The 24,451-nt window shown below is 35.6% G+C and overlaps 2 protein-coding genes across 6 annotated transcripts in view; both read left to right on the forward strand.

The window, feature by feature from the left end:
* Positions 1 to 9,175, forward strand: part of LOC127957703 (sushi domain-containing protein 2-like) — a 29,184-nt gene extending 20,009 nt beyond the window's left edge. For 3 of the 4 annotated variants that reach the window (XM_052556337.1, XM_052556336.1, XM_052556338.1), the window contains 2 exons: positions 2,515 to 2,611; positions 8,265 to 8,725. In XM_052556337.1, the coding sequence (XP_052412297.1) occupies positions 2,515 to 2,611; positions 8,265 to 8,325 (158 nt within the window). In that variant the 3' untranslated portion in view covers positions 8,326 to 8,725. Of the gene's footprint in view, positions 1 to 2,514; positions 2,612 to 8,264 lie in introns of all 4 variants that reach the window. The other variant, XM_052556339.1, reaches the window with a different exon arrangement.
* An 11,103-nt stretch (positions 9,176 to 20,278) lies between these two features.
* LOC127957054 (kremen protein 1-like) overlaps positions 20,279 to 24,451 on the forward strand; it is a 55,781-nt gene continuing 51,608 nt past the window's right edge. The window contains exon 1 of one of the 2 annotated variants that reach the window (XM_052555399.1): positions 20,279 to 20,557. In XM_052555399.1, coding sequence (XP_052411359.1) covers positions 20,482 to 20,557 — 76 coding nt within the window. In that variant the 5' untranslated portion in view covers positions 20,279 to 20,481. The remainder of the gene's footprint in view (positions 20,558 to 24,451) is intronic. The other variant, XM_052555397.1, reaches the window with a different exon arrangement.

A 24,451-nucleotide genomic window follows, 5' to 3' on the forward strand; every position in this document is an offset into this window, starting at 1 on the left:
CAATTCCAAGAACAGAGAGAGATATTTATTCATAGAGGACACTCACATATGAGTGCACATCTCAATGAGAGCGTCACAGCCCTGGAGGAGGCAGAAAGGCTTGACGAAAGGGGGCACAGAGAAATGATGAACACAGCCGCCAGTGAAAATGCATTGTGACAGATTGAACTCCGCTGCAGAGAGAGAGTATAGGAATATGATGCAGAACAGAACTGACGGCGCGAGTTTAGCCACTAACTTGCTCTTTTTCTTGTTCCCAAGGCAATGTGTCATCAGCATCCGCCCAGATCAACTACAGAAATAGCATTTTTATTTAATAGCTATATATATATATATATATATATATATATATATATATATATATATATAGTGAAAACTATAATAATTTGTTAATATTTACTGAAACTAAAACCATAAAAAAATTTAAAATAAACTTTAAATTAAATATACACTTCATAAACGTTATCTCAGCTAATTACAAAGGCATAATTTCTCATTCTCATTTAGTTAAGCTTGATCTATTCAAATACTATAAGAGGAATTAAAAATGAAAAGCAAAATAAAAATGTATAAAAACTATATAGACATTAAAAATATATAGACAAAAAAAATATATATATATATATATATATATTATTTTTTATATAAATGTGTGTGTGTGTATATATATATATATATATATATATATATATATATATATATATATATATATAAAAACGCAATACAAAACGTTAAATTATATTCCTATGAAAACAAAAAAATTCAATATAAACTAATTTGTATAATTAAAAACTATAATAGTATCTAAATGGTATTAAAATAAAAAATTATTTTCTGTTCTTTAATGAATAGAAAGTTCAACAGGTATTTTTTTTAAATAGATTTTTTTTGTTGTCACATTTGATCAATGTATTGCTTTCTTGTTTAATTCTACTAATGTTCTTCAAAAAAAAAAAAAAAAAAAAAAAAAAAAAAGAAGAAAAAAAGTGTATGGACACCTCAAATTGTATGCCTTTAAGGAGAACTATGCAATTACTTTCTACCTCGTCTGACTGACCTGATCATAGTCTGTTAAAACCACTTCCTTCCACTATAGAAAAGTGAAGCCAAACTTCAAAAGCAAACTGATTAGAAAAACTAAAACTTGATAAGCGTGATAAGAACTACCTAAAATAATGTAAACCATCTTTAGGAAAAATTGATTTGATTTTTTTTTGGCTCAAGTCCTATTTGTTTACATGGAGAGGGCAGGGTTTATGAGCTGAACCGAAGCCAGCCACCAGATGGCCATTGAAATGATTTAGCTTCACTTTTCAGAACGTGTAATGTGCACTTGGACCTGATAATAAAACAAGCAAAGGAAACCTCAAAGACTTGTGTCCCAAAGCACATTTTAAGCGGTCATATAATGCTACATGCACTTTTACGAGTAGTTTGAACTGAAATGTGTGTGCACAACCACCCTTAAATCATCTTTACTCCTTTCTCAAATTTAGTCGATCTCAGATGCCTGTCTTTGTGATGTCACACAGACAGGCCCCTCCCATGATAGTTTGATTGACAGTAGTGTTTCAGCACAGACTGGACTGGCATCTTACCTTAGCTCCGCCTCCTGAGTGACTCCACCACAGTTTCACCACTGGAGCAAATGTACACAAGAATGACTTCTAATCGATTGAGTTGTTCTGTTGTTGGATGTAATAATGAACATAGTCATTTATTCCCGACATCTGAGCTTCTGAAGACGCAGTGGATTGCGTTTGTTTTTGAAGTGAATGCGCCCCTGATCTGCCCAAATGTGTTCAAACAAATCATTCGGGATCCAGCTTCACGTACAGAGTGTAAGGTTTTTTAAAGAAACTTTGCAAATCGCCTTTCCTAATAATGTGCTAATTAGCAAGTTTCACAATGAATATGGCTGAAGTAAACAGTCCCTCAGAGAGCAGCTCGGAAGAGATGGGCGGAGTCAGCAGAGCTCATTAACATTTAAAGGAAAACGCTACAAAACGGCTTGCTCTGAAAAGAGCTGTTTTTGACTGGGTAAAAAAAAAAACTGAGGCTGTGTGTGTGTGTTTGTGCATGTGTCCTTCATCTTGCTTTGGATTCGTCAGAAGATTTCTCCAGTTTCAGAACGACATGCGGAATGCACCTGCCAAAAAAGGCTCACAAATTGTTTAACCAAACATGTCTTCCGTTGACATGTCAGGAATTTAACCTGAGGCCAAAAGAGACTTGTGGTTTTAATAAAGGACGCAGTTTCATCTGCATTGGAAAGCTCCGCTGATTATTGAACCATTTATCAAGAGCACACAACTGACTAAAATGCAAAGCAGGTTCGGATACTGCTTGCCAGATGTTGTATTCCTTCAGATACATTAGGTAATTACTTCATGTATGCATTACTTCAAGTTATATTGGGTAAAGGTGCTAAATGTAAATGTACATAATGTAAATGTTAATAATAATGGTTCATTATTAGTTGCTAACAAATGTGTACTAACACTTTATTTACAGATGATACATTGGCCATTGTCTTGGGGAGTGTTGGTGCGGTGTTGGCGTTGGTTATCATGTTGATAGCAATCGTTGTGTACACAAAGAAACAGAGGAAGTGAGTACAAATGTGTTTTTGCTGTTCATTTGTTTAGTTGTTAAGTATTTTGAATATTTGTTGAAATTGAACTATTTGAAGAATACTTGATACAAAAAGTCAATTCTGTCATCATTTACTCATTTGCATGAATAACTATAAACTACTATGCTTATTAAGTCTGTCTTTATTTGCTCAGATATAGTATAGTAAGAAAAAAGACAGTAATGTTGTGAAATATCATTTCAATTAAAAATACTCTTTTCTATTTTAATATATTTTAAAATTTAATTTATTCCTGTTATGGCAGATCAGATTTTTTTTTTTTTTTTTTAGAAATCTATAACACTGAAAATGTCTTTACCTTCACTTTTGATCGATTTAATGCATCCTTGCTGAATAAAAATATGAATTTCTTTTTTATGTTTATTATGGGTGTATGTACTGTAGCACTTTTAGGATACCTTAATGTTGCTTTGAAATAATGTTTATTTATTGAAATTGCATGGGAAATAATTAGCAGTACTATTTTCAAAGATATGCAAAGATAAGGTCTTCTTTTTTTTGGCTTAACTTTGTGTTAAAATAATAAGAAGTGACAGCAAAGATTTATATTGTTAGAGAAGATTTATGTTTTGAATAAATGCTGTTCTTTTTAACTTTATATTCATCAAAGAATCCTGAAAAAAGTATCGCTGTTTTTAAAAAACTAAAAAATTATTTGGCATCCCAACTGTTTCCAACATTGATAATTCTAATAAAAAATCAGCATATTAGAATGATTTCTGAAGATCATGTGACAATTAATACTGGAGTAATGATAATGGAATTTCAGCATTGCATCACAGAAATAAATTCTATTTTAAAAGATATTAAAAATAGAAACCATTATTATATATTCTAATAACATTTTGCAAGATTACTGTATTTTTTTTCGGTATTTTCGATCAAATAAATGCAGCCTTGATGATCAGAAGATATTTTTTTTTAAACATCACAAGACTCAACTGAACCCGAACTTTTGAGCAGTGGTGTATGTTCTTCACAAAAAAAAAAAAAAAAAAACTAAAACTGCTTCTGGTGTAAATGCATGATTTATATTACCCACTTATCTCTCCTCCTTGAGATTTACTTTAAGAGATGCATATATATATCAAGTCAAGTCAGCTAAATAGTGTTGATTATTCTCAAAAACAGACGTTAACTGACTCTTCTCTTCTTTCCTCGGTTGTAAAGCCTCTAGCTGTCAGTTAGATCATGTCTAGAGTTTCAGCCATGGGGGGTGATGTGTCTCACCTGCCCCTCATAAACACATCCCTCTTTCATCCTGTGAGGGAAGGTAATCAGAGAGCGCACACCTGTATTGAGAGAGATGTACCGCTGCTCTCCTATCCTTACAAATGCACTGATAAAACTCACCATCACAGACCCCTATATTTGTGGTTATACAGGCAAGCAATCAGCCTCTCGTTGCATGCAGGTATATGTGTCACGGGCACATTACTAACTCTAGTCTTCATGCTAGGACACTTTAAATACAGTAAGCTTTCAAAAATGTAAACTCTTCACCTTAAGACACAGTAGCGCTGCTACAAAACCTAAATGCAACTTCATGGACGAATGAATTAGAATAGCGTGCAATTGATTCTTATAGAGTTTGATATTGCAGTGTTGCTAACATAACAACATGATACGGTCACATATAAAAACTCTATTATTTTAACACGAGCATGCTCCATTCTACAGATTAGAATTAGAAGGAACATAGCTGTTGTTCGTGTTATTTTGTTTCTTTTTAATTCATGTATGCATGTATTTATTTATCTGCTAGCTACAGTATATTCATAAAACCTTTTCAACCAACAATCATCACTATTATATAGGTTAATAAATGCACTTAAAGTGAAAGAACCTGTAAGGAGCAGAGTTAGTGTTAAGGTTATTGTATTGCTGCCATTATTAGTTAAATTAGATGTACAGTACAATAGATGTCTTCATCATAAAACACTCTTTTACTATTCCTCTGAGGTATATTTTGTGTCCCCATTAGGATTGAATTGCATGAGAAAAATCCATAATTCTGTGTAAGGTCATCCTATCAATGCACACAGGAGAGAAAACGAATATTTCTAGAACAAATATTTAAACATTCTTAAATGGTAAATCTCCTGGAGCTGAATTGCTTGTTTGTTTGTTTTTTTCCCATTAGAAAAACATGTATTTTTTTATTTTAAGAATAAATATATGTATACCAATTACAGGGCTGCATGGAAGCCCTGTCCACACGGAGAAGGAGCTTACCCCAATCCGATCTTTTTTTTTCCTTGTCTCAAGAAATGTCCGCTTCCACACGAAACCGCAAAATGATGTAGTATACATGCCAGACCAGTGTGTGGCGCTGTAATTCTGACACAGAGATACACTAAAAACAGAGAAGAAGACCCGAGCGGGCCAGTGCTGTAGGGTGTGCGCTATATGTAGTCTATGATATCGTGATTGTTGATTTAACGATCTGATATTATTGAGTAAGCATCTCACTTTACAAAAAACAAACAAAAACACACCCATTCTGTGCACACATGCACTATGTGATGTAGTCTCGTTAGACTAAATTAGTGCACGTGATTTAGTCTTAATGCCTCAGAATTCAAATATGCCCCTGTATATATTTCATATTTATATAATTTAATATCTATGTTAACCAATATTACACAAAGAGTGCCATTTTTTTCTCCAAATATTAGCATGATTACAAATGTGAAGATTTTATTCAGCGCACAGTTTAATAAACAAGAACTTAATATCAAGTGACTTACATTTTAGACACCAAATCGTCTGTTTCACTGTATTTCGCCAACGAAAAATTATTATAATCCACCACTTTAGTGTGGTTCTTTCATTTTAATTAAATTTTCATTTTTCTTTCATTGGATTAACATTACAGCAGCTAGTAGCTAAATTAGGCGCTGTAACTTTAAGAGACAATGAATGCATCCAATATAATACACATACGATTTTTTTTCTCAACTGTTTACTTTCACTTAAGACATAACATACAGTTTTTTCAAAAATATTATCCAAGACGGGTATTTAAAAAATTCAGACCAACAGACAAATTCGGCGCTCAGGTGTTTTGAAACGCCTCTCTCTGCGTGAGCCTGAACAGCAGAACACCGCGGTGCTGAATTGGGCTCTGACACGTCCTTTTCTGTTTGTTTAAATTGCGATTTGTTCGTTCAGGTGCAGGAGAGGAGAACTTCGCAAAGGAGAGCTCGGTTCAGTGTTGCTGTCTGTGAGACGCATCTTTCTCTCTGCGTGCGCACCGAACACAGCGCGCGAGTAACCAGCTGCTCTATTAGGCTTTTCCTCGTCTTGTGTTTTAATGCTTTAAAGTATTTTGAATGGTTGCATTGGCAGGTGGCAAGGCTTAATAGCATGTGAAAATTATACGCTGGTAAGCACAGACCAATTATCCTCTCTATGTTTGTGATAATTTAAGATATATTCTTTGAAAGCAAGTCTGATTTTCTTGCAATTTTGCCTCTCAGGTATTTTTTATTTTTAGGATGGATTAAACATTAAGGTCATACTTTATATTAAGAGTCTTTTAAGGTGTAGTTCACCCAAAAATTTAAATGCTGTCATTAATTACTCACCGCCATGTCTTTCTTAATCTGTAAAGACCTTCGGAAAACAAATAAAGATAGTTTTGATGAAATCTGAGAGCTTGAGACTCTCCATAGATCCTGACACAATCAAAACCCAGAGATTATGACATACAAACATGATTCAAACGTAATTTTGCGAAGCTACGAGAATACTTTTTGTGTGCAAAGAAAACAATTTCTTCTCTTCTGGATCAGTCTCCACCGTGCATTTTTTTCGAAAATTTTCGTTTTTGGGGTAACTATCTCTTTGACTACTGCTTGTTAAAAAAAAAAAAAAAAAAAGTAGTTATGTATTTATTGTATCCATGTTGTTTTGCTTAACAATTTCCCTGCTATTGAGATGAGATTTGGTTAAGGTTAGGGACAGGTTCTGTCACATGTTTAGGTTTAAAGATGGGTCAACCGTGTTTTGGTTTGATCACAGATAAAAATACATTTCTGGGAAAAATTTCCATTTGTCTGTTACTTCCACTACACTTCAGTTCCTTCTTTGTACACGTGTGTGTGTGTGTGTGTATGTCTGTCTTTATGTCGCCACACATATGTATCTGTGTCGGCATCGTTGTGTTTCTTTTGTTCCTGCTTTCATCTGTGTGTGAGAGTTACGTGCGTACCTGACCCAGACACCCTGGTACTTTCCAGCGATTGGGTTTCCCAGCATGCCTCAGCAGGCCTTTCTCCCTCCCATTGCCATTAACACACACACACACACACACACACACACTGTTACGCTTCCTCATTCTGGTCCTATCACACATCAAAGTCAGAGCCGTGGCCCGTTCTGGAGAGATGGCTATCGCTAAACACTTTTTACAGTTTCACATTTACTGTATCTTATAAATATGAAGGCACATGGAAATGAGTTTATATAGTGCTGCCAAAATTCACGCTTGGGTAAGAAACACAAATCGCTCATATCTAAAAGAATTGTTTTTAAATGGATAAATCGGTTCTTCGGCGGCTGAGGTTTAGTTACTAGATTCTTTACTGTGTTTGGTTTGAAGCTGTCTGTATCTGGAGCTCCAGATCCACCTATAAAAGACACCGACCTGCTTAAAAACTACTTCTCATACCGTGGTGTGTGATTTATACATGCAAGAAAAAGAAGACGGTCTTAATGAGCTCTTGGAATGCTATATAGAAAATGACTTGAGGATGTTTCTGAACATAATGCTGTGGACAGATCCAAAAAGACAGGACTTTCTGTACACCTGTGTGTAGCCAAAGGGAGGAGACGTGTGTGTGTGTCTGCGTGTGTGTGTGGGTTTGTACCTACCTAACCACATTTTGGGGACAAATGTGTGACCCTGGAGCACAAAACCAGTCATTCTTGAAATTGAGATTTATATATATCATCTGAAAGCTGAATGTAAAGTTCGTTAGGAGGATAATATTTGGTCGACATGCAACTATTTGAAAATCTGGAATCTGAGGGTGCAAAACAAACTAAATCTAATTATTGAGAAAATCACTTTTAAAGTTGTCCAAATGAATTCTTAGCAATGCATATTACTAATCAAAAATTAGTTTTTCATATATTTACGGTAGGAAATTGACAAAATATCTTAATGTAACATGATCGTTACATATTATCCTAATGATTTTTGGCATTAAAGAAAAATGTATCATTTTGACCTATACAATGTAATCTTATGCTATTGTCACAAATATACCTGTGCTACTGATGGGACACATTTGTATGCATAAAAATGAGCAAAACTTGACAAAATCTCCAAAAACCTCCCTTTGTAAAACGGGTTTAAAAACAAACATTTTTTTTTTTTTTTTTTTTTTTTTTTGCAGAAAGTTTATTTATTTATTTATTTAAGTTTATTTATATAAAAACAATAGAAGTCTATGTAATGCCCCTATTTAGATAGCTAAGTAATTGTGTGTGTGTGTGTGTGTGTGTGTGTGCAAGCAAACATGCATTTTCAGCACTAGGAAAGTCAGATTTTTGATTATTCATATTAATAATGGTTATGTTTTTTGTTTTTGTTTTTCAGAGAGGCGTGGAAACATCAAGATGACAAGGTGACCTATCAGCAGCCTGGGACACATCTGTGATGTTGTACATCCTTAGACATTTGTAAAAAGACAGTAGACTTGTTTAAATCTTATGTTTCTAATTTAACGTTCTTTGTTTTAACATTAGTTTTAGTCTGTGGTCAGTAGTTTGGTGTGTGTCTTGACTGAAGTGTCTGACTCTAGAATGATCCACAGGGTCTGTAACATTGACTCATACTGCTGTTGATGCTGTTAAGTTCAGTGTAGATGTGTGTTGTCTGGCTATGGACCAAAAAAGAGACTCCACCACCTCCTGAGGATAGTAAACCAAAAATCTGTTCCAAAACCTATTCAGGTGCCCATTTTAAGGCATCGTAGAAGTGCTTCTGAGAACAAAATGATGATGCCTTTATAAAGAATACTCATTGCATTGCACTGTAAAAAAAAATCAATCAGTAAATCGCCTCAGCATGTTTTTCTATGTTTAACTCATCAAATTAATTTAACTAATTTTGAACTTATTTTTTCTAGTTACACAAGATTTATTTAGTCAGTTTAATGTAATTTAATTTGAACAGCCAATTAGATTGCACTTAAAAAAATGTAAAGCTGAAACTGAACTTAAGTTGAAATAAAAAATTACAAAAAAATTTTTTTCTTATTTTGTAAGAATTTTGTTTACACCTTTATATATATATATATATGCAAATATATCAAGGGGTGTTTATTTTTTATTTCTATTTTTTTATTTTTTTTTGGCTACACCAAAATGTCAGCTAACACTTGCATGCAGTATATTATTTTCAGTCTTATTGGAAATGCACTATTGTTAACAATATTTCTGCACATTTTAGAATCCTGTAAGAGCTTTGTGTGTGTATATCTGAATTTCATATTTTTGCTCGCTTTCTAAATGCTTTCAACAAGCATGTCGTGTTCTAAAATACCACATTTGACCATTTTGCAGATTCTTAGATTCCGGTTAGAATCCTGTTTATAATAATAATAATAATAATAGATTTTATTTATAATGCACTTTTCATTGGGGGAATCTCAAAGTGCTACAATAAAATAACAAGATCAAAACATCACAGATTACTAAAACATGACAGCTCAGCAATTATATGCTTTCCTAAATAAAAAAGTCTTTAGGTTTGCTTTAAAAGTGTCCAGTCTCTGTGTGACTCGCAACTGGACAGGAAGATGGTTCCAAAGCTGTGGGGCTGCAGAGCAAAAAGCTCGACCCCCCATAGTACAAAGCTTGGTGAAAGGAACTTGAAGGAGCATGCTTCCTGATGATCTGAGGGTACGATTTGAAAGTTGCAAATTGATCAAATCTTTGAGATATGATGGGGCCTGGCCGAAAATACATTTGTGAGTTAACAAAATGATTTTGTATTCAATCCGGGTAGAAACAGGGAGCCAATGGAGTGATTTCAGAATGGGGGTGATATGTTCAAATTTCCTTACTTTCATTAGGATTCTAGCCGCGCTGTTTTGGATGTACTGCAACTTTTGTATGTCCTTAGCAGGAATCCCAACAAAAAGTCCATTACAGTAGTCCAGCCTTGAGGAGATAAAGGCATGGACAAGTTTCTCTGCATCTGGAAGAGTTAACAGGGGGCGGAGTTTGGAAATTTTTCGTAGCTGATAAAATGATGTCTTACACAGATGTTTTATGTGGCCGCTGTAGGTCAACTGTGCATCAAGCTGAACCCCCAAATTTGTGACTGAGGAGGAGAGAGTAATAATCTTGCCATCAAAGAGGAACTGAGATATAGGAAAAGAACGAATCTGATGGGGGGTACCAACAAGGAGTCCCTCAGTTTTACTACTATTTAACTGTAAAAAATTTCCATTCATCCATGCCTTTATCTCCTCAAGGCATGCGGTGAGGTGAGAGATGGCTTCTGAGGGGTTAGGGACAGTTTTGATATAAAGCTGCGTGTCATCAGCATAGCAATGGAAGGACAGCCCATGTCTGCTGATGACGTGCCCGAGAGGTAACATATAGATGGTAAAAAGGATGGGACCAAGAACTGACCCCTGCGGAACACCACATGTAACGGTGGACAGCCTGGACTTACATCCTCCCAACATAACACATTCAGTTCTGCCAGACAGGTAGGACTGGAACCACTGCAGTGCAGTCCCCGAGAGTCCAACTGTATGATGGAGTCGATCCAGGAGAATAGTATGGTCCACTGTGTCGAAGGCCGCAGACAAATCCAACAGAATAAGCAGTGATGGCGATCCTGCATCAGCTGTCATCAGTAGGTCATTTGTCACCCTGAGCAGTGCTGTTTCCGTGCTGTGGGCTGCGCGAAAGCCGGACTGGAACTTCTCAAACAGATTATTACGTCTAAGATGGTTCTGAAGTTGGGAAGCAACTGTTTTTTCCAGGACCTTTGACAAAAAAGTCAGGTTTGAGATAGGTCTGTAGCTTGCAAGCTCCTCTGGGTCTAATGAGGGCTTCTACAAGACCGGGCGGATAACAGCTGCTTTAAGAGAGGGTGGAACATGACCAGTTTGTAATGAAAGATTAACTACCTTTGTAATGATTGGACTGACAATAGGAAAATATGACTTAAGCAGAACTGTCGGAATAGGGTCCAATGTGCAGGATGTTGATTTCATTCCTCGCAGAATTTCATCAATCTGGCTGCTTGAGAACTCAGTAAAATATGGGAGAGATGGCAAACTCCCAATTAAAGGATTTAAGGCAGGTGAAGGTGGGGGATATGATCCAGGCATTAAGGAGCGGATGTTGCTGATTTTTGATCTAAAAAAGTCAATAAAATTATTACAGCGCTCCTTAGTCACTTCAGTGGAAGAAGGCTTTTGTGGTTCCAAAAAATGGCTAATTGTGGCAAACAACTGCTTAGAATTACCTGTATTTTTATTGATTTGATTTGAATAAAATTGACAACGTGCGTCTTTCAGGGACTTAAAATAGGTCCTTTGATGGTCACGAAATGCAAGCTTATGGACAGTGAGTCCCGATTTCCTGTAATGACGCTCCAAGGCACGGCCTGCCATTTTCATTCTACGTAGTTCTCGTGTATACCAGGGAGCAGAGCATACAAAAGTAACTTCACGTGTCTTAATAGGAGCGTGGAGGTCAAAAACACTGCTCAAAGATGCATTATAGTGGTCCACCAGTTCGTCTACAGTTGAGATGGCTGGACAAGAAATTTGTTTGAGGTCTGCAGTCATAGAGTTTTGGTCAATGTGTTTCCAGTTCCGGAAGGACATTTGACGCTTGAGTCTTGTGGTAGGCAATTGAAATGTGAAAGCCATAGAGACCACCTTGTGATCAGACACACCCAGATCATAAACATCTAAACTCTTAATAGGGACAGAGTCAGTAATAACGAGATCTAAAGTGTGCCCCCTAGTGTGTGTTGGGGCTTTCACATGCTGCTGGAGACCCAGACAATCAAGCAGACTCAAAAACTCTCTTGACAGCTGGCAAGAGGGGTTATCCACATGAATATTTACATCACCAATAATAACAATGTTGGATGACACTGAACAAAGTGATGTAAGTAAGTCATGTATTTCCGTAAGAAATAAAGAGTGTGATTTGGGGGGACGGTATATGAGCAACACTGTCATTGAATGAGGAGGTTTGCATTTAAAGGCTAAGCATTCCATGGAAATAAAGTCAGGCAGTGGCAGGGGAGAAAGTTTCAATTCAGCCCGATGGATGACGGCCAAACCACCCCCTCGACCAGACCTGCGGGCTTTTTCCAGGTAGCAGTAGCCCTGGGGGCAGGCTTCATTAAGCACTGAATAATCCCCTGGTTTGTGCCAAGTTTCGACCAGGCACATAAAATCCAGCTTTTTATCCAATATATGATCGTAGATTAGAAGAGATTTATTTGTAAGAGATTGTGTATTAAATAATTCCATAGTGGCGGAAGACAGATCTTTTGGTCCAAGTCTCTGTAAGCTCCGCAATACACTGTAATCCACTCCATGATTTCTATTTCGCCCAGCACTAGCGGCTCTCAGAGGAAAAAGAGGCGGGTGGTTGCTACAATGTCCAATAACGCCAGAGCTCTGATGACGTCCCACAGGTGCGACACGTGCAGTCGTTGACCAGATGGAAGGAATTGAAGCAGCATTATGCTGGTGGTAAACAAACTTATTGCGGGAACTTCTATGGACATACCGGGGTCGACGGAGAAGTCCGAGCTGTTTTATGACAGGAATGCAGGGTGGAGGTAACCACTGGTTGTAACTCAGCAGCTGCGAGATGGAATATTTGACGATAATGCTGGACGCCATTAGAATTTGCCCAACATTAACAGTGATCATTCAGCCGATGCTCGTTGTCACAGTTTGGTCAGCAGACAAGGTGATACAATCCACAGCCAAATCAGACATAAATCCATCCAAATGTTGACCAGTCAGCCAAGCACCGTAACAATCTTAGCAGTTGTAGCTTCGCTAAGCTAAGTGATATACTCGCAAAATAATTTTAAAACTGCGATTTTAAAACTAATAAAACAAGTTTTTTTAAAATAAAGCAAATAAAACAAATAAATACTAGGGCAGAGGTGGAGAAGCGGCGAACAAACAAACGCCTGCGTCCTCTCCCACCCCTTTTACAGCCTCTGCACTGGCTACCTATTAAGGTACCTACCTATTTATAGGCCAGTTGCCTAAGTATGCACCAATCAAGGCAGCGTATGAGTCTTTTTAAGCATCTTTTTGTCTATTTTTACATCTCTTCCAGTTTGATTTTAAAATAATAAAGCCTCATTCTGTTCATTTCGTCTCATTTTACTCGCACACATACCACAGAGAGCACTGGCGTAACGGAAGCTGGCTCTGGTTCAGTGTCCATTAAAACCTATCCATGTTCTAGCCACAGCTCCCAATACAGCACTTGCTCCGGAGTAACTTCTCCTTCGGAAAACAAACGCGGGAAGAGAATGGGAAACAGGAGGAATGCACAGCCCATGCCCAGATGACTCGGAGCGATAGATGGTCAGCATGTGCGGCCCAATTAAAATGATCTGGAGCACATGACGAGAAGTGTAGGTGATGTGAAGCAGCGCTCTATCACACTCGCAGATGTGAAACATTCGTTTGCAGAAGTTACTTAAAAAACCGAAACGCACAACTGTCCTGGAGCTCTGCACCGGTGGTCCTCACAGATAAGATAAGACGTGTAATCACACTTTATTCCAATTTCAGATCCTAGTCTGTGTTTGGAAAGAAGATGCGATGGAGCTGGGCTCATATTGAGTTCAAATGAGATGAATGTGTGTTTGTGAAAGCTTGCGTTTATTTCGCTTGATTAGTTTAACTGAAGTGCAATGCAGGTGATTTGTTGTACCCTCAGAGCCCAAGTTTCTCAATACATTGCCCTTTTCTCCTGTTAAACTGTGGGATTGAGCACGTCTCTGACACTGTTGTTCCAGTGTAAATGTTCAGCTAGTCTCTCTCATAATGCACCATCTTCTCATCTCAGATATCGACTCGAGATCTATATCAGATATCCACCTGTTGTATGGAGTCTGCGAAAATGAATCTGAATTGCTTTTTCTTGATCCCTGCTAAAACAAATGCATAATAGAGTGAAACTAGAACAAAGTACATGAACCGAGGATTTCTTCTAAACTTGAAAATTCAGAGATGAGAAAGCGTTGGCTACTGTGACCTCTTAATTTGGCATTATAAAGATGCAAACGCTTATCTTTTTATTTTCCTTGGAGATTGCATCAAACCTGTTTGCTTATTTTCCTAGCTACATCATTTCAGGGCATGCAAAAATACTTTTTATTTCTTCCTTTCCCTTTCATTTCTCTTTGCCAACCGAGCTTGAAGACAACATGCAATCTCTAGTGTCTTAATTCAATTAAAGCCTATCATATGTCTTCCATCCTGCCAACTTAAACAGCTCTGTTTATTCAAGAAGCTTTTAGAGAGTTCAGTCCCTACAGGTTGCACTTTTAACTCACTATTACATGCTCCTTTTTTTTTTTTTTTTTTTTAAACATTAAAGATGAATCATATCTTAGAAAGTCTTAATCAAACCCAGCGAGTCTGGTTAAGATGGGCAGCGTTTGCACATGAAAGTTGATTTGCGCGACTGATGTGGCTGGAACCTCTCTCTCTTTAAAGGAGAAGCTAAATCCATCCCAGAATCCCCCAAATCTGGGAGAGCTTTGTCCCTGCCATTACAGATAATGACTTTGACCCAGTATGGATGATTAAGTGTAATGGTCTTGTCTGAATCAGCTTAATCTGCCAAAAGCAAGTTAAAAGAGAGACAGAGAGAGAACAAAAAAAGGGTTTCCCCTTTCTCCATCTCAGCTATTAATCAAACTCACGTCTCGTAAAGCGAAATATGACTTTCTCTACATACTGTAGAAGAAAAAACAATCTGTCATAGTAATATAGAAAAGTAATCAGATGTGGGAGTTATTAAACTAGAAGCACACACACTGTAGGAAAATATCATTATTTGCATAATAAAATATTTTAAACTATTAAAATACAGAAATGTAGAAACAATTCTGATTTTGAAACAATTTTTTTTTTATAAATGTATGTTTTTACTGAGGTGGGTATGTTTTTCTAGGATTTAATTTTAAGATTTCACTAGTTGATTTTATTGATTCTGTCCTGTGACAAATGTTGTGTTGATTGTTTAAATGTAACAAATATTTTATATAAGCGATATCGTTGACTCGATTGCAGATGATTGCACAGACACTATTTAATCTGAACTGAGATGATGACATCACTGAATTCAATGATGAACTGCCTTTAACTATCATTTTGCATTATTGACACACTGTTTCCCTAATGAATGTTGTTCAGTTGCTTTGACGCAATGTATTTTGTTTAAAGTGCTATATAAATAAAGCTGACTTGACTTAAAAAATAGTGGAGTTTAATTAATTTATTTTTATTTTTTGTGCTTCGTTTGATCAAAAATACTGAACATCAGTCATATTGTGCAACTGAAATTTTTAGAAACATTTTAAAATATAATCTATTTCTGTGTAATTGATTCAGTCCTGTTTCAAAACTGATAATATTAATAAAAAATATTAATAACAGAGGTAAATCAGCATATTAGAATGATTTCTGAAGATCATGTGACTCTGAAGACTGAAAGAGTAACGATGCTGAAAATACAGCTTTCATGACAGGAATAAATTACATTTTAAATTATATCAAAATAGCACAAATAACACAATATTAACATTTTTACTATTGCATGAAGTTATGGTGAGCTGAAGAGATTTCTTTCATACTTTTGAATGGTTGTGTAATCTCTAAATTGTAAAGGTATTAATATATATATATATAAACAGGTTCCACTCAGATATGCTGCATTCACACATTATTTCATGCTGTTTGGTGCTGATTAAAATATCTCTTAATATTATGCTACACTGCAGGGCTGAATGAAAGTTTCACATAAATGTTACAGGTTTAAATAATATAGGAAGTAAATCTCCTCAAGCGCCACAATGATGCATCCCTGCACCGAACATCATCTAATTGTTTTACATTTGTATTCCACAAAAGAAAGAAAGTCCTACAGGTTTGGAATGACATGAGGCAGAATTTGACATAATTCTCTTTTTTTTTTGGTGAATTATTCCCAACAAACAAAAGCAAACTCATAGCAGAAAAATCTCCATCCCAGCAGTGACCGACCGTATACAGATATTCTCCAGCGAGCTTTCATAAGAGATGATGATGGATATGAAATTACCAGGAACCGAAACGCACCTGTTACAAGTGTCAGTATCAGAAAAGGCATTTTGTTAAAATGCAATGACTGACCTTTGACCACAAAAGCAGTCTTAAGTCTCTGGGGTGTATTTGCAGCAATAGCCAAAAAAAAACATTGTATGGGTCAAAATTATAGGTTTTTCTTTTATGCCAAAAATCATTAGGATATTAAGTAAAGCTCATGTTCCATTGATATATTTATTTTGTAAAGTTTCCTACCATAAATATATCAAAACGTAATATATAGGCACTTAACGTGTTGATTTGGTGCTCCAGAAATCATTCAATCAATGTTGAAAACAGTTTAACAGCCATCTCGGATTCTTTCATGAATAGAAACGTCAAAAGAACAGCGTAATAAAAATGCCTTTATACTCTCACTTTTGTTTAATAAATCATTATTGAATAAAAGCATGAATAACTTTTGAATGGTAGAGTGTAGTTTTTAGTTTTATAGTTTGGTGTAATTAGTTTTCCTCTCACTTATTCCTCATGGAGGTTGTTTTTGCATTGTTTGAAATGCAATTAGTCCAAAGAAAAAAATTGTTCCACTTACAAACCCCTGAGGTTTCTCAGTCACACTAATGCTCTCGGAGTAACCGTCATCCTGTAATTAGCCTCAACACACAAAACTGACAAAGTCCAGTATAGTTTTAATGCTCTGTCCTTGCTAACGAACCCTGGCTAACTGTAAGACTGTGTATATCTCATCACACAAACTCCCAAGACTTCAGAAACCAGACCGGGCCTGAGCGAAGTTTTCCTTTCTGTGCCGCAGGTGAAAGGTGTTCCTCTTCTCACAGGTTTGTAAAGCGAGGAGGAGGATCAGAGGGTGTGATGAAGACCGTCCCAAACAGGTGTGTGTTATTGCTGTGGGTGTTCTGCTTGTGCTGGGCTGGAGCTCAAAGGCCTTAAAGATGAGAGGTAGTAAAAACACAAACCATTCCTCTGGGTGACATTGTGCTTTAATTAAAGAGCTCAAAGCAAACACAGGGAGATGGATGAGTGTGTGTGTGTGTGTGTGTGTGTGTGAGTGAGATTGGTTAAGAAAACCACTTTCATCTTTCTTCTGAGAATGCAAAAGCTTTAAAACCCCAAGGGTAAAGAATACATACCTATTTCCTGTGTATATATTTGTCATTGGAGGGAGAAGACGCAAATTCTGTGTACTAAGCAAACAACTATTATGCATGTTTATCTATCTATCTATCTATCTATCTATCTATCTATCTATCTATCTATCTATCTATCTATCTAACAGGAGAAGGCATGATGGTTACTGTAGATGGGTGTATGTGTGTATTTTGCTTGATAAATCAAATTAAACAGACACAGTGAGGTGAGAATAATTGCACTGACAGTGATGAAAAGATAAGATGTGTGATCGAGGAGAGACAAAACCTCACTAATGATAGCTTGGCTTGGTTCCTCGGTTTCTATATCCACCCCGAACACGCCGAGGCACTCAGATCTGTTTAAATCTTGGCAAACGTGTAAACCGTATAAGCTCTAAAGCAGCAAGTGTAATGATAAAATCCTGGACTTTCCAGTGAACCACTAACCTGCTTTTTAACATGTTCTGACGAGTTAGAAAGACTATCTCATGACAAAACTATAAAGCATGTCAAATATCAGACTACTCAATCTTCTGAATGTTCAATATTAAACTAATATCAACCCCAATACTTCAATGAATACTTAACTTCTTTCTACTTTTAATTCACGTACCATGCATTATGCTTATACAGTATTGCAATGTATTTTAATAATGTATGTCTCATTTTTGATCTCTGGTAATTATAATAAGGTATATTCATGTTATATGTTGTGTGTTTGTATATGGGTCAACGACGTTAAGATGTCCGCATCAAGAAAAATGTACAAAAGTGATTTTGTGTCAATGGAAAGCACATTAAATGTAAGTAAATGTCTACTTTTAAGGTTTTAAATAAGTTTTTGGGCAATAAAATGTCAAAATTTGGTTGAAATAATGTTACATTGTCATTCAGTGTAACACAATATTTATGCAAAAATTCAAACAACATGCTTATTCTGACATGTACATATTAAAATAACTAAATGAATAATGGAGCACACGAAATTTGATTGTGTTTTAAATTAGTACAAAATTCTTACTGACAAATGGGCAAAACTTAGGATAGTGGAAAATTTTAAAAATGTAAAATTACAACTCATTAGTATTTGGGGTGAAAGTAATTAGTCTTTTAATATGTCATAAATAGATTTTTGTGTTAAATATGCCTGACAAGATTGTTACACTGAATGACATTTTACTGGGTGTCTTCCGTAAATCAGGGCAAGATGTATGATATTTATGTTTTGCTCAGAAAAACAAAAACAAAATTGCAATTAAATAAAACTGAAAACTTTTTACATTTTTTTTTTTATGGACTACAACAGTTTAAAGCAGTATTACACTTTTCTTTTATGGTTAAACACTTTTTCGTCTTTGACCCATATGCATACATAGTTCACATTTACAAAATTAAATTGCATTATAAATATATATATATATATATATATATATATATATATATATATATATATATATATATATATATATATATATATATATATATATATATATATATAAACAAACATAATACACACTTATTATATATATTTTTTAAATATATAAAATTACATATAAAATTTGTTAAATGTAATATATAATAGTTTATAGTATATTCATTTATTGTTTTAAGGAAAATAATTTTAACCCTTAACTTTTCTTTAAAAAAAAATATTTGAGTGCATTCATGAGGTTTTGTGAATGACTGAAGAATTATTTGAGATTGGAAAATATGAGATCATGTTTACTACTATAAGGACAGGGAGTGTGACTTCTCTCTCGCGAATGCTTATAATTATCATATATTTACAACATCAGACAAAGGCTGAAGACAATGACACATCTAACTACCCGAAATACACCTGAGTAACTTGTTTGGGCTCGACTGTCTAATTTTGATGTAGTCACAAGATGTTAAACTGTAAGCAGTAGTAATTTTGGGCTTCGCCGGTGCATGAGGCAAATCTAATCATGCTGGGTTTTGTAAGTTTACTGGATATATCTTCAAGTCATATGTTCTGACCATCCTGCTGATGATTCACTGCCTTCTGGTCACTTTCATACCCAACCGAATCCTTTCAATCCTGTTATTTTTGGGGGTTTGGGGTGAGTTGGTTCTGATTTCAGTCACTTCTGCATGCTCTGCTCTGGAGACCGAGGTCAGGGATCCTTCATTCATGTGTTCTCCCACTAGAGAGGGACATTCTGCACAAGTGATGCTGCTGTGTCATTATTTACCACAGGATTCACATTTACATTCATGTTATATTCCACCCGTTTATGCAAACACAGAAAGAGGGCAAATATTAATTATATGGAATCATAAAACTAACTTATGAACATATAAGTCCTTATTTAGTCTTTTATGTTTTTTTTTTCATGCATGTAAAAAAGTGTACTTTAAATAACTTTTTTTTATTTATTTATGAACTCTTCAACACTGTTGGTTAAGTTAATGTAAAAATAAATATGATAGTAATTTCTTTAGATTACTGTAACAGTTACTCTTTCTAAAAAGTACTGAATTACTACTAACCTTCTAAATCTAATATCAATCTTGACCAGACATGAGACACTGACATAAAATTGCTCTTTTAATTATTTAAAATAAATAATATAAAATTGCATAAATAATTTATCAACTGACCAAAGTATTTTAAAGGGAAGCAGTTACGGTAAAATCATACATTTTAATATTAAATGTTAAATGTTGATGTTAAATCCACTATTGGTTTACACTGACTGCTTTTATAGTCTATACAGTAATGCAATTAAATCACAAATAAATCAGAAGTCGAATTTTTTTCTTCTGTATTTTAAACGTCACAACTGTACAAACAAGTCTTAAAATTCACAATAAATTTAATTAATTTATTATTATTATTATTATTAATATTTAGTCATTTATTTGTCATATATTAATTGTATTTTTTAAATATTTAAATGAACTCTATCTATCTATCTATCTATCTATCCTACAGAAAGTCACATATTTGTTAGTGGAAAAGGGCGTTTTAAAAGTCTTCGGGTTATTTTCTTAACTCTTTGTTGTCCGTGGCTCGCAGCTATTGGATATGTGGCCAGCCCACAGCGCGCAACAGGTATATACCCCCATGCACGGGGCAGGTTGAATCTATTGCCCCGATTTCCTGTCACATGATTTGAAATAGGATCCCTGCTTTTTCTGCTATCTGTCTTGTGCGCGAGCGTCTGCTAGAAGTCGAGCCGCTCTTCACGAGGTTCTCTGACATTCATCTGCTCGCCGCACCAGACTGGACTCGAACACTTCACCTGTGAGGAGGAGAGAGGAAGAGAAGGTGTTCAGATCTCTTTCAGCCTGCTCCAGAAGAAGAGCGATGGATTCGCGGAGGATCGCAGCTTTGCTCCTCGCTGCCTGCTTCAGCGCGTCGGCTTCAGATCAGTTCGAAACGGGTTAGTTCTCAACTCTTCCGAGCTCTGACTTTGTGCATCATTCTGGTGGCTGTTTCTGAGATGTTTCTGAGACTAGTGACTCCAGCCTCGAGATGAGCAGCGTGTTCTGACACTTCTCTCGTCTTAAGATCTGGTTCTGCTTTATGAAACACTTAATGCATTACGCGCTAAATATTACCTAAACCAAACCTTGAACGCTTCTGAATCATCTTCAGTAAGAGCCACTCTTGAAGTCTCGAAAAGGGAAGCTTATTCAAACTATGTTTTATCTGTATTTGTTAAATGCATTACTTTTTTGGAGATTAAGAATCTTTAAGTAGGCTTTGGTATAAGGTGTGATGAGGAGAGTATTAGATATTAAATGTTATGAATGCGTAACCGTATCTTTTTATCTTTGAGAAACAGATGGATAAATCTTATGCTTGTTATTGAAAATTTAAAATATCATCATTATCATATATCTTAAAATGCATTGTAGCTATCATTATTTATGTATATTATATATGTTTGTATACATGTGTATATGTACACACACACACACACACACACACACATACACACACATCCTAGTTAAAGAATAACTACAATGCATTTTAAGATATAACATGAGGGTGATGATATATTGAAAGTTTTAAATAACAAGCATAAGATTTATCCGTTTCTCAAAAAAAAAAAAAAAAAAAAAAAAAAAAAAAATATATATATATATATATATATATGTATTTTTTTTTTATATATATATATATATTGATAAATATTGATATATATTGAAAATATACCTAGTTAAAGAATGATAATATACCACACAGATGCTTACATTTTCAGTTTTCAAGAAAGGTATGACATCTTTACAAAGCTTTACCATGGTATGTGTAGTTTCCACCAAAATACCAGTTACAACAGTGATTGTTGTTACTGCAACGTACTAATAGAGGATCTCGTTCAAAGAGAATAAAAGCTTTTAATATCTTATTGCATGACAGAATGGCGTGTGATAACCACAAGTTAACACAGTTTTATTTTACTAGAAAGAACTACAGTAACAATGCTGTTTTGGCAGAAACCATTGTTACCTTTGTAAATATATGTAAGGGATCTCTTTGTGTCATCACTGGCGAATTAAACTGCTCTTGGGATTACAAAAAAAAAAAAAAAACTAGGTATCTCTGACAGATTGAGTTTTCTGACATTAATGTTCTTCACTGGATGTCTTTTAGTTTTTCTCATTCTGCTTGTGCTTTATAGGAAGTTATATTCTTTTCATATGACATACGGTAGCTGAAAGTTCATCAACAGGTTATTTTCCCTTAGAAACACCACTTTAAGGTATACCTTTATCTTGAGACTTTTAATTGTGTCATAAATCCATCTGCAGCATCAGACAAACACCTGCACGAGTTAGGCACGATGAACTGCGTATTGTCTTTATGCAAACCTCCAAAAAATGTTTATTTTGATGTTTAGCAACAACCACATTAATCAGAAGTCTTACCAGATAAACAGCAGGCAATTCAAAGTGTGTTGTATTTTAGAAGGAGAAAAATAGATACAGAATAGAATTATTAGGTGTTATAATGAAGTTGTTACTTGATCAAGTTATTGTTATTATAAAATAAACTCTGTAATGAATGTGTTACCATCACACACTACTAATATTAACTTGAAGGTTAATAGTTTTAAAATGTTTTGTTTTCCTACATTCAGGTAGTTAAAGTGCCTCTAATTGAAAAAAATGACCTTATAGTCTTTGAAGCTGACTTGACTGAAATGCAGAAGCCGCTTGCTTTGATTATAATGGGACGGCTCCAGGTCGTCGCAAAAGCTGTAATTTGTGTTGTGTTTCAAGTCTCAGAAGCAAATCCCCTACGCTCTCTTCTAATTTATTTTCGTTTAATTATAGCCTCTGATTCAAATGACAGGTTAGCCAATCTGGGCGATGCCCGAGCACTGCCGTCTATAGTACACCTATGCATTAGCAATGTATTTAAAGCTGCTCTCCAGAACACATTCAGAATAATTACTCATGCTTTTGGATGACTTATACCTCTTTACAAGTTGTTTTTTCTCCTGTTTTGTGACTAATTTTGACAGGTTTATGTCTAATTAGTGCTTTAATAATTAATAAGGCATGTAGTAACATGTCCATCCACCCAGATGTTTGAATGTGTTGAAATGACTTGACGGCCCATTGCATGTTCCTTGTGTTTCATATAAAATATAATGAAAATCATTTAAAATCAATGAGTCACAGTGACAATTTGCACTCTTTGCTCTTAATTTCTGAATAATATGAGTTTGATTAATTGCATGAGTTATTAAGTCCATGTATTCTTGAACTTGCTCTGTTTTTGGGAGTCACAAGAGCATTTGTTAGGCCATTCAATTCTGCATTTCTGCAAATAACGTATTATTGGTATTTGATGAGCAAAAGGCATTCTGTTGCTCATGCAAATTAAAAAGTGAATGACGAAATGCTTTACAGCTAAAATAAAGGTGTGAGGCATTTAAAGAACAGCATGGCATCTGTGGATTTTCATTTATAGAGAGAAATGCATTATTGCTGTCCTTGGAAAACCTTAAATTGGTTGCTTTTTACTTTATGTTGCATGAATTGAACGCATCTGCTCCTTTGCTTTTAAAGGAATAGTTCACCCAAAGCTCTCAGGAATACCCTTAGGCTATCTTAGATAATATGAGTTTGTTTCTTCATTGAAACAAATTTGGAGAAATTCAGCATTGCATCACTTGCTCACCAATGAATGCTTTACAGTGAATGGGTGCCGTCAGAATGAGAGTCCAAACAGTGTTTCGCTTTACAAGACGTTAACAGATGGACTTGCTGTATGTTATAGTGATGTTTTTGGACTCTAATTCTGACGGCACCCATTCACTGAGCATGCATTGGTGAGCAAGTGGTGTTATGCGGAATTGTTCCAAATCTAATGAAGAAACAAACTCCTACACATCTTGGATGGCCTGACGATGTCGAGTACATTTTCTGCAACTTGTAATTTTTTGGTGAACTCTTCCTTTAAACATATCTAAGAGACTCGAGCAGCTTTGGTTGAAATTATTTAAATTCAGATGCAAAGACAGATGTGTGGTTATTTCCTCCATACTTTTGGCACTTAAAAGTGCACCTGGTGATACTTGTTTTGCTGTGAAAACAAAATGTGCAGATTGAACGGAATGGACATGGCTGAAGGGCAAACTGAAGACTTCAAAGCATCATCAGTTTTGCTCAAGTTATTAAATCCATGTCATGCCTTGTCTGTCGTAATAGTTTGGTCCTTCATCTCGCTTCAAAAGGCGAAGCAAGCACCATGTGGCTTATTGGTCCCGGCCAAACGTGAGAAATTAACATCTGAAATGAGATCTCTGATCATAATCGGTGCCGTTTAGAGTTATTTCGGTTTCTGAAAGCGTGTGATCGACTGAATCAGCTCTTCATCTGCAGACGCTCAGTGAAGTCTCTGACTGAATTTGATCTAATCTTGAAAAGTTGTAGCTTGATATTTCATCCATCTGTTAGAGGAAATCTCAATCAGTCGAGTGCACGGTTAAAGCAGGATAAAACCACATGATGCTGTCATCGCTAAAGGAAGATTTGTTGCTTTATTGCATTAGTGTGTGTTTGACAGATCCTTCATTGCTTCTGGAATCATCTCTCTCCTGTCGTTCGGCTGCTTGCCATTGCTGGCTTTATTCTCCCTCGATCTTTGTCTATCCCTCTTGTTCTCCTCCTCTTTTTCTTGCCAGGGCTGTTTGGAGTGAAGCGCCTGTGCTTTGTCTTGTCTTCACTCAAAGCCGCTCTGACAGTGAAGGATGGTTTGGGAGGGAAACAGTAGCCAGGTGGTCGGAAACGTGGGCAGGGGAAGAACTTTTGTGCTTTTT

This window comes from Carassius gibelio, chromosome B5 (assembly GCF_023724105.1).
Source record: "Carassius gibelio isolate Cgi1373 ecotype wild population from Czech Republic chromosome B5, carGib1.2-hapl.c, whole genome shotgun sequence".
Taxonomy (NCBI): domain Eukaryota; kingdom Metazoa; phylum Chordata; class Actinopteri; order Cypriniformes; family Cyprinidae; genus Carassius; species Carassius gibelio.